Source organism: Sinocyclocheilus anshuiensis, unplaced genomic scaffold (genome assembly GCF_001515605.1).
Source record: "Sinocyclocheilus anshuiensis isolate Anshui unplaced genomic scaffold, SAMN03320099.WGS_v1.1 scaffold2020, whole genome shotgun sequence".
In the NCBI taxonomy this organism is placed as follows: Eukaryota; Metazoa; Chordata; class Actinopteri; order Cypriniformes; family Cyprinidae; genus Sinocyclocheilus; species Sinocyclocheilus anshuiensis.
The window spans coordinates 108,994-120,180 of record NW_015557276.1 but is presented as its reverse complement, the minus strand read 5'-3'; the positions used below and the strand labels follow the sequence as shown (position 1 = coordinate 120,180).

General features: G+C 32.4%; 1 protein-coding gene across 1 annotated transcript; it reads left to right on the top strand.

Moving 5' to 3' along the window:
- Positions 1-1,486: 1,486 nt before the first annotated feature.
- On the top strand, positions 1,487-10,810 carry LOC107679052 (rho GTPase-activating protein 19-like). The gene is made up of 11 exons (XM_016474468.1): positions 1,487-1,557; positions 3,596-3,870; positions 5,402-5,482; positions 6,808-7,017; positions 7,098-7,324; positions 7,464-7,550; positions 8,555-8,620; positions 8,697-8,873; positions 9,458-9,556; positions 9,793-9,889; positions 10,735-10,810. The coding sequence occupies exons 1-10, from the start codon at positions 1,514-1,516 to the stop codon at positions 9,865-9,867; spliced, it is 1,341 nt and encodes a 446-aa protein (XP_016329954.1). The 5' UTR covers positions 1,487-1,513; the 3' UTR covers positions 9,868-9,889; positions 10,735-10,810.
- The last annotated feature ends 377 nt before the right edge of the window (positions 10,811-11,187 follow it).

Genomic DNA, 11,187 nt, shown 5'->3' with positions numbered 1-11,187 from the left:
ATGCCCTGGGGGTAAGCAGATAAACATCACATTTTCATTTTGGGGTGAACTATCCCTTTAAGCCAATTCAACAAAAAAGGCTCTTAAAAATTTGATTCTTTCAGTTTTAAATTTGTTTGTCAATTATATATTTTTAAATACACCATTTTAAGTGCACTAACACCTTATATCATATCACTATTACGTATGTTTCCCACAGAACGGAATGTGTGAAAATCCTATAAATATACAAAAATTATTCATGTCAGATCAAATTTATTTAGATTGTGTTTAAACACTACTTTAAAATATATGTATATGCACAACAATTTACAATCGATATCACTGAAGGGAAAGACTATGGAATTGGTGGAATTTGACGTAACAAACTGCAAAAGTGGAATAGTTTTTGCTAGATTCTCACTAATGATGTTTTACATTCTCCCAAATAAATACATTTACAGTGGGTACGGAAAGTATTCAGACCCCCTTCAATTTTTTTAATAAATCTGCAAAAATGTCAACGATTCTGTGTTTTTCTGTCAATATGGGGTGCTGTGTGTACATTAATGAGGAAAAAAAATTAACTTAAATGATTTTAGCAAATGGCTGCAATATAACAAAGAGTGAAAAATTGAAGGGGGTCTGAATACTTTCCGTACCCACTGTATATTTATTTATCCTTTTAATTTTTACTGATTTCTGTTAATGTAGTCTATTTCTAAGACAAACATTGCATTTAGCTACTTTTAAAACAGCATTTTGCAGCAGATTTAAAACAGCAATTATATATATATATATATATAGATAGATATAGATAGATAGATAGATAGATAGATTAAATATAATTTATAGACTACTATAAATTTTTGAGTAGATGATGCATATTCCATGTGGACTTTCCATGTGTTTTTCAAGATGTTTAAGCTTTGTCAACCTTTTCAAGTTTATTTATTGATTTTTTTTATGTTAACAAATAAATTCATGACTGCTATGCACAAAAGTGTTGATTGTATTTCTATAAATGCTCAAAAATCTAAATCATAACGCTTATACTTCACACCTGAATTTGACTCAATTTATAGACTTTGAATCCTTTTATGAAGAGATCAATGTCTCATATGAAGTATTAAATTCATGTTGATCATAGCACAATGAGCGAGCTGAATACTTGTTTTGGCACTGCAAGCAGCCTTTTCTAATTACTTGGATTACTAGTTGTTTTCTAAACAGACAACATTCAGTGTTAACATTTTAGCATCAATGAAAAAATAAGAAATACTTATATTGAAATATAAATTAATATTACACATTTAAAGGGTCCCTTTTATATAATCAGATTTAAATGACAACCTGCATGCAGAAAGAAGACGTCTTCACGGCTGTTCCCAGATCTGTATAGCTCTGAAACATTTGAATAGACCAATCAGCGCTCAGCAAACCCATAGCCCCTCCCACTTTCCCTGCATTGTCCAATCATGATCAAGCAGCGGCTAACCCCTCAGCAGCGGCGGATTCAAACGGAAGATGAAAGATGGCCGCGGAGAAAGACACCGATGTAAATAAACGAGACAGAAGGTAATTAATATTTATTTACAGACGTGTTAGCCAAACACATATAGTCTGAAAATACAGTAAAATATTTACACGTTTGAATAACTGCAAAGACGTTGTTGGGTGGAAGCACTGAGGTAGAAAACGTTCTGTGGTAACTTTGAATGGGCATAAATACAAAGTAACGTTACTATGGTATTATTTGACGAACCGTAGAAAAGCGTGTAAATTCCGCGGTGAAATGAATGTGGGATTTTTCCAGAATATGATAAATATCAGAGTACTGTGGGTTTGCCATGTATACTTTTCGTTGCCATCACATTAAGAGTGAATCCAAGTTGACAGCAGGATTCAGAAAGCTTCTTGCATGTTTTCAACGCGTTTTACCATGGTAACTTAATGCTTGGTACAGAGAAATGCCAACAACAGAACAAGACCGAGTATAGAGAGCAACAGTTCATTCCATGTGATTACAGTCATTGTGGAGTCTTTGATGTTTTGAAATTCTCAAAATACATAATAATACCTAATCGCTTCTGTTCTGTACTTGCTCCGAAGCAATCAAGACTTCCAACACTGTCTTTTCTAGATACAATGACAAATTATATGTTCATATACAGTGTTGGGGAAAGTTACTTTTAAAAGTAATGAATTACAATATTGCGTTACTCCATAAAGTAACTCATTACGGTAGGCTACTTAGTTACTTTTTATGGAAAGTAATGCGTTACTTTACTAGTTACTTGAAAAAAGTAATCTGATTGCGTAACTCGCGTTACTTGTAATGCGTTACCCCCAACACTGTTTATATACGGTTCACGGCCTTCAGAAAAGGAGGAAAATTTAGTGTTTGTATCATATGATATAACATCTTGTGTATAACATTTAAAAAAAAAAATATATATATATATATGGTATACACAAGTTGTATTATATAATTAAATTATTTATATATTTAATCATTCAGTTTGATGACTTGAAAATAGTGCATTTCAGGACTTATTTCTGCATGCATTTCATTGTACTTTATTTATTTCAATATTCCATGGCATATTCCATAATTAATTTCATTATTTATTTATTTAACGTATTCTGTTAAATCCCTCCATAACTGCACTGACGACAAAGCAAATTATTAAAATAATTATCAGGAAAATATTTATTTTGTATTAAGTTGACAGGTTTTTCTTCACATTAATTAATTAATTAATAATGTATGCATTTAGCAGACGCTTTTATCCAAAGCGACTTACAGTGCATTCAGGCTATACATTTTTTACCAGTATTCTGGTTTCTTCTAAACTAAAGAAAAGTAATGATTCATTTTGATGTCATGTGGTGTAATTGTCAAGTAAAAAGAAATAACATATTTTTCTTACATCCTGAATATATGTGAGTGTCACATCTTAGTCATTATTTTCGAATTCTTAAAATATGTTTTTCAGTGTATTTTGAAAGGTTTTTTTTTTTTTTTAATTTTTTTTTTTTACAAATATCATGAATTATTAATGAATAAATATTGAGTTTTTGAGTCGCACCGCATGACATTTTAAGCCTGAACCAACCATGGCTTAGTTTATATACATTATTGGATATTTTAAGAGATTTATTGACTTTGACTCACATTTCCTGCCATTTCCTGTTGTTGCAGGTTGGTTGCACCACATGACAAAAGTTACATTAATTAAAGGTATTAATGAAAAGTGACGCAGTTTTGTTTAAATATATATTTAAGAAATAATAATAAGAGTTTATGCCAAATCATTTAATCATTTTTTTTTAAGAATTCAATTCTTTATTTTATTTTTTTATTTACTGTGATAAAAGTACAGTTATGTCACCCTGACATTTTTACTTTATGCCTCTCAAAAAATATAAAAGTTACATTTTAATTCAGAAATTAAAAATGTTCTTATAATGGAAAATTTTTATTTAAGTCACTGTATGTTTAATTGCATGTTCAATGTTTTTATATATATATATATATATATATATAACTGATAGGTAGCTAAACAATAAAACGAGCATGATGTCAGGAACACATGTATTTGTGCATATATAGGGGCACGGTGTGCAATGTTGTGATCAGTCAGGAGTCGGAAACGGGCGGCAGTGGTGACGGCCGGCCGCCCATCATCTTCAACCCTGACTTCTTCGTGGAGAAGCTGCGTCACGAGCGGCCCGAGGCCTTCACCGAGCTGGTGCTGAGCAACATCACGCAGCTCATCCACCTCCCAGGGGCCGAATTCTCACAGCTACTAGACGAGGAGCCCAAGACGCCCAACGCCACTGCAGCCGGAGGCTTCTTCCGCTCTTTCAACTTCCTCAAACGCAAAGGTCAGAGGGTTTTTGGGAATTGTAGCCAGTTTCCATTGACTGTGTATTCCTTTTCCTTTGCTTTCTCTGTTTCAGCCTGCAGTGGGCATTAATTCGTCCTCATGCTTCCTACATATTTACCACCAGTCTGTTGTCGATATGCCTTTGAGCTTGTTGTGGAGGCGCCGGTGATTCTTCTGTGGGAAGATTTCAGACGCTATTGACAGAAACTATTGAATAACCTTCAGTGTGAGAATTACGTCATCTGTTTTGGGAAGTTCTCTGAAGTTTACCGATTGCTGTTCAAGTTAGTTTCCTGCCGTTGGGTTTTGCTATTGACTAGCCGGCTCTAGAGTCATTGCAGTCGACAGTAATGAGCGAAACTAAAGTCAGGACCTGATTGGTTTCTGTGTGACCAAATGTATTTGGTTCCTAAATAAAATGAAGGCTCTGATATAGAATAAATTCAGTTGTAAATATAAAATAAATTCATTTTAATATACATAAATTCAGTTGTTACAAAGATTTCTATCTCAAATAAATGCTGTTCATTTGAACTTTATATTCATCAAATCCTGAAATAAAAATGTATCAAGGTTTCCACAAAAATATTGTGCAGCACAACTGTTTTCAACATTGATAATAATCAGAAATGTTTCTTGAGCAGCAAATCAGCATATTATTATGATTTCTGAAGGATCATGTGACACTGAAGACTGGAGTAATGATGCTGAAAATACAGCTGCGCATCACAGCAATAAATTACAGTTTTACAGATATTCACATAGAAAACATTTATTTTAAATCGTAATAATTTTTCACAATGTGACAGGTTTTAGTGTATTTTTGATTAAATAAATGCAGCCTTGGTGAGCAGAAGAGACTTCTTTCAGAAACATAAGAAATCTTACCGACCCCAAACTTTTGTACCTTGAAATGAAAAATGACATAAAATATGCTTTGTCATATAGATATGGCATTTTTACATGAAAGTTATTTCATAATATATTTTTTACATGATATGTTTACTTTGTTGTCTGCTACGTTTTATTTCAAGGTATATTTAACTTTGTCATGAGGTTTTTAATTTCAAGACATTTTTCAAGTTACATTATACAAAATGGATTTGTTGCAATATCTTATGATGTATTTAATAATTTCATGATATGTTTATTTAATTTATTCCACTAAATCCAATTGTAATGAACTCTGATTAAACTGACAGTGTTGTATTTTTCTTCACAGTAAGTAATGTTACGCTTATACAGGTGAATAGAAATATTTTGACATCAAATGTATTATTTATTTAGTTTTTACAATAAATATAGTACCATTTTTATGCAGAGAATATTGACTTCCGGTTCCTAGTGAGCAAGCAAAAATATGCAAATATATATGAAAAATTAATTTGTTACAAACTAAGGCTGTCAGTGGAATATCGTCTTTAGAAAGCTTAATGTAATAACATCAAATGTAATGAATGTGTTGAAAAATTACATTATTGCTGAAGAGATGTTTAATTGTTAACTGGTTTACATCTTTTCTTCTCCAGACAAAGGTGTTGTGTTCGGCATGCCTCTCACAGAGGAAGGAATAGCTCAGATTTATCAACTCATCGTGTTCCTCAGCAAAAGTGAGTTTCAGATATACAGCGCTTCTAGGACCCTTAGTGACTCTTTAATGACTCCTAATGACTAATTAAATACAGAGGCCCCCAAAAGTATTTAGACACTTGAAGTGCAGTCCTGTTAACAAAATTACGGCAAAATTTTGCAGGCAAAAAAAGGTTAATTGAACGAAGCACAGCTCACATTGAAAGTCCCCTTCAACCAGCAGCTTTCTGTGGGTCAACGCTGCAATTCACGCGACTGTCTTCATCCTGATGCTGAATTCCTGATTGTGTGGATTTTCTGTAAAATAAAATAGTAATTATTATTGTTACTATTATATTCAATTTTGTTGTTATAATGAAATCGTTTTATTACAATAATCAAGTACTTTATAATATCTTTATATAATATCTCATTTTGTTTAATGTCTTTATTTATTAATAATAATAATAATCAAAATAATTATTTTGAGTCATATTGATATACAAGCACAACGTTTTAGGCCATATTGTGCAGCCCTACAGACGAGCACAATAAACCTGATGTTTTTAAAAAATGTTGTTTGTTTGTTTTAAAAATCGCGTTTTAAACCACAGTCGCAATTTTTTAACCGGAAAAATTTCAATTAGATTTTTTCCCCAAATCGTGCAGCCCTAGTTACTGTAGATTTTCACTATAATTATTTTCTGTACTTTCCTGATTGTACATATTCCTATTGAATTAACTTTTATTTGAATTTAATTTTTTTTGTTTATTTAAAAAAAATTATATATATATATATATATGCCATTATTATTATTGTTGTTGTTATTATTAACACGATGATAATACACTGTACATTTTTTGCTATAGTTTTTTTGATTATTTAAAAGAAATATATATCATGCCATTATTATTATTATTAACACTATGATAATACTACACTATGTACATTTTTGCTATATTTTTGTGATTATTTAAAATAAAATATATCATGCCATTATTGTTATCATTATCATTACTATTATTATATTAGCGCTACACTACATACCTTTGTGCTATAATTGGTGAGATTTAATATCATCATATTTATTATTTATAATGTGTGATTTATTAAAAAACATGCTTATTACTGTCGTTGTTTTTGACATTATCATGATTATTATTAATATCACGTCAAATTTCCTGATTGCATGGATTTCTGTTGAAATGACTGAATTTTGCTCGCCAAATGTTGCCAAACAAGGGTAAATGTGACTGTATTTAAATGCACAATTTTTTTTTAACATCAACTATATTTTGTCTGTTTTGAATGAATAACATGAATGTATGCAAAGTAAGCTATGAAGAGCTGGTTGTTGTCCTGCAGATCTGCATGTGGAGGGTCTGTTTCGGGTTCCTGGTAACAGCCTGAGACAGCAGACGCTGAGAGAGCAGCTCAACAGCGGCGCCGACATCGCCTTCTCCTCCGGTGACTTCCATCCCAACGATGTGGCCACGCTCCTCAAGAGCTTCCTGGGAGAGCTGCCCGAGCCCCTGCTGACCCAGCGGCACCTGCACGCTCACCTGAAGATCACAAGTGTATCTGATCAGTCCAAACCTCACCCATCCTGCCCATCACTGACTGCTCATAATCACTCTGCACCTGTGTCTGGACAGAGCTCAGCCTGTTCGACGATCACGGCAGTAAGACGAGTCTGCCGGATAAAGAGCGTCAGATCGAGGCGCTGCAGCTGCTGCTGATGCTGCTGCCCACCGCTAACCGAAGCCTGCTCAAGCTGCTGCTGGACCTGCTCTACCACACTGCCAAACAACAGCACAAGAACAGGATGTCTGCGCACAACCTCGCGCTCATGTTCGCCCCCCACGTCATCTGGCCCAACAACGTGCGCCATTCCTTCTTCCTCTCTGTTTAATTGTTAAACGTGCTATTTTGGTATAATTGAGATCTTTTTGGTTTTAGATTTTCAGTTTTTATGTTGGTTCAGGCATCATGTTTCATGTGTGATGTGCTGCTTTCTTCAGATGAATGCCACTGACCTTCAGGAGAACCTGAAGAAACTGAACAGCGGCATGGCGTTTCTCATCAAACACTCACAGAAGATCTTTCGGGTACTTTTCCCATGACACTTTTTATCTGCACATACTGATGAGATGGAAAACAACATCATATCAACGTGGCACAGTGTTCTTTTAGTATTATCTGTTTGCTTTTATAGTATTTATTCATATTTTTGAATAAGCTTTGCTTTCAGTTTTTAATTTGACCTTTGTCGATTTTGTAGTTTTGTCATTTGTATATATTTTTATGTAAATATTTATATTTAATTTTTATTTCAGTGTTTTAGTAAATTTAGTACTTTAACATTCATATATATAATTTTATTATTTTATTTTCAATTACTTCCCAAAGAAACACTTCTAATTTTATGTGCTTTTGCCATTTTTATGAAGGTTTTTTATGTGTGTGTGTTTATATATACAGTATATATATATATATATATATATAATTTTTTTTAAATATATTTGTTTAGCTTTATTTTTATTTCAGCTTTAGTTTAGTTTTAATTTTAGAACTTCAACTTTTTTATTTCAGTTACTAACATTTAACCTAACATTTCTAATTTTGTAATGTGCTTTTGTCATTTTTATGTTTAAAAAAAAAAGAAAAAAATATTTTTGGCTTTATTTTTATTTCAGCTTTAGTTTTAGTGAATTTAGTACTTCAACTTTTTTATTTCAATTACTTGCCAAAGAAACATTTGTAATTTTATGTACTTTTGTATATATATTTTTTAATTTATATTTAGCTTTATTTTAATTTTAATGTTTTATTTTAATAATTTTACTACTTTAGCTTAAACATATTTCAGTTAGTTTCTAAGGAAACGTTTCTAATTTTCATTTCAAGTTTTTCAAGTTTAGGTTTTTTCATCTAATATTTATATTTTGATTTGTTTCAGCTTTGTTTTTAAAAATGATTTGTAATAGTTTTAGTTACCAGTAACAACACTCACATGACATTATCTTCTTTAAACATTTAAAGCATGTTTAGGAGCTTTTGTCTCTCTGATTGTCGAGTCAAATCCGTGTCTGTTTTCTTCTCCTTTGCAAAGGCACCGGTGTATCTGAGGGAACATGCGAGACTTCAGTTCGCAGACACCAGCATGATTCACTCCAAGGTCTGTGGCATGCGTGTTGGTTCTTCATTGACTGCTTTATCCACGAGTGTGGTCATGCTCTTGTGTGTGCTGTCAGGATGATCTGGAGCTGCTGTCAGTCAGCGGTTCTCCGTTCATGTCGGCGTGTAAGAGGAGCGCAGCACGAGTGCGGTCAGACTCGGACAGTCACACTGAAGAGGCGCTCCGAGAGCTCTATCGACACGTCACCCATCACATGCCAAACTCCGCCAAGAAGAAAAAACTCATCCGACAGGTGACGGCACACTGCGTCCTTTCATGGGTTCATGGGTTTTTTTTTTTTGTTTTTACAAAAACGACAAATATAAATTGTTTTATTATTATTATTTTAATAGCAACAGACCTCTTTAGGTAGCTTTTTAATTATGTTGCCATTCATTTTTACAATAATTACATTGTTGTTTTTTTTAAACCCAATTTTATTTTTTATTAATATACTAATTACAACAGACCGCTTGAGTTGGCTTTTTAAAAAATATTTTACTGTTCATTTAACTATAATTATTTTATTTTAAAAAAGCTAAATCATGCCATTATTATTATTATTACTATTACTATTTTTATTCTTATTATTGACACTACAATAATACACTGCATGCATTTTTAGCTATAATTAGTGTAATTTATAAGTTACTGTTGACTCTGTTGCGATAAGCATTATTAACATATTACAGTAGATATAGAATTTAAAAAAAATTCTCTTAGTGTGCATTTTTGTTATTTATTTTGTGATTCATTAAAAAAAAAAAAGTGTAATTTTATAGTTATTCTCTAATCTAATTTCTGCTGTGATGATTGTGTCGCTGTTAATCGTTTCAGCTTGGCAAGCAGTCGACTCCTGGCACTCCTGTGAATGAGAACACGACTCCTACCAGTAAAAAACACATGCGCTCGCGCTCCTTCGGTGGGCTTATCAAGGTCAGATCCCTATCTCTGCTTCAGATGATAACACATAAGTAATCAAAGGTGATGGTGGCATCTCTCCAAGTGCAGCTGTGTGTCCTTTAGTTCAGTCTACTGGCAGCTACAAAGTGAGGCAGCAAAGTAGTTTAAAGGGGCTGTGCTATAAAAACATTGCAGCATTCAGTGTGTGAAAGAGTTCATGTGTAAGTGCATAAACTGTGTGTAATGAGTGTTACCGTGTTTAAATGCAGAAGAAGGTTTTGGGGAGCCAGCCTGCCGCAGACAGGAGGGGGAAGGAGAACATCAGCTGTGATCCAGTGAGCTGAATGCCCTCAGCACCGGGTTCAGGTCAGCAGCAGTTTACTGATCACACACAGATGCATGCCATCAGTTATTTACTCAAGGCTGGAAAACACTACACGACTTTTCAAATCTGAACAGATTTCAGTAAATCGGGGGAAAATGGGGCAAAAGTCGTGTAGCGTATTCTAGCCTTTGTTTGTTTTCTTTTTGTTTTGCTTTCATCTTGGTTTTGTTTTATGTTGTGTTTTCTATTTGTTTGGCTTTTTCTTTGTTGTTGTGCTTAGTATTTTTGTTTTTATTTAATTTGTTTTTTTTTGCTTTGTCTTAATTAGTTTTGCTTTGTTTTTTTTTGTTTTTTTCAAGTTTTGTTTTAATTTTATTTGTTTTTAATTTTATTTTTTAGTCCGTTTTAAGTTTGTTGTTTTGCTTTTGTGTTTTATTTTAATTTCATTAGTTTTTTTTGTTTTAATGTGTTTTTTTTTTTTGCTTTTCTTTTATTTTGTTGCATTTAGTTTTTTTTTGCTTTGGTTTTATTGTGTTTTTGTTTTGTTTCAAAAGTGAGATATTTATTTACTGGTTTAATTTTGTTGTTTTGCTTTTGTGTTTTATTTTAATTTCATTAGTTTTTTTGCTTTTTTTTTTTGCTTTTTTGCTTTTCTTTGATTTTGTTGCATTTAGTTTTTTTGCTTTGGTTTTATTGTGTTTTTGTTTTGTTTCAAACGTGTGATATTTATTTACTTGTTTAATTTTTTTGTTTTGTATTATTTTTGTTGTATATTTCAGATGTGTGAATTTGTTCTAAATATCATCTTAATGTCTTTTGTTATTATAAATGCAGTCGTTATCTTGTTGAAAAAGGCTCAAAGCATAAATCTCTGCTTATTTTCCAGTGCCTTATATGTCTATATTGTGAATTCTGCCCGAATAGAAGACTTCACTTCACTTCACTCTAGACGACCAGAGGAGATAGAGTTTTTATTTTAATTATTTATTTATTTTACATTCGGTATTGTTTTAACATAGTAAAAGTTGAGACTAATTTTCATTTAATGTGTGAATTCTTACTTGTTTTTTTAATTCGCTGTATGGTTTTAAACTGTTACGTCAGGTGTTGATGGGTAAACCACTAGTTAGTTCCACTGGCCGTTTAAACTGACCCATGATAAGATTAACTCGCTCAGCTCATTCATATTGCCATCAGTTATTGATGTATGTGTATGTGTATGTATGTGTAAATATATTTGCGTGTGTGGAAACGTGTGCTGATGTCTGGACCATATGTAACTCGCATTATTCACTCAGTTTATGCTGTAATCAGATTTTAAGGGAACGATAGACAACAT

Excerpts from the sequence above, each read along its gene's own strand:
- LOC107679052 (XM_016474468.1), top strand. The coding sequence starts at position 1,514 with ATGGCCGCGGAGAAAGACACCGATGTAAATAAACGAGACAGAAG. Across the intron at positions 3,871-5,401 it reads CAACTTCCTCAAACGCAAAG|ACAAAGGTGTTGTGTTCGGC; the intron begins GTCAGAGGGTTT and ends TTTCTTCTCCAG. Across the intron at positions 9,557-9,792 it reads CCTTCGGTGGGCTTATCAAG|AAGAAGGTTTTGGGGAGCCA; the intron begins GTCAGATCCCTA and ends GTTTAAATGCAG.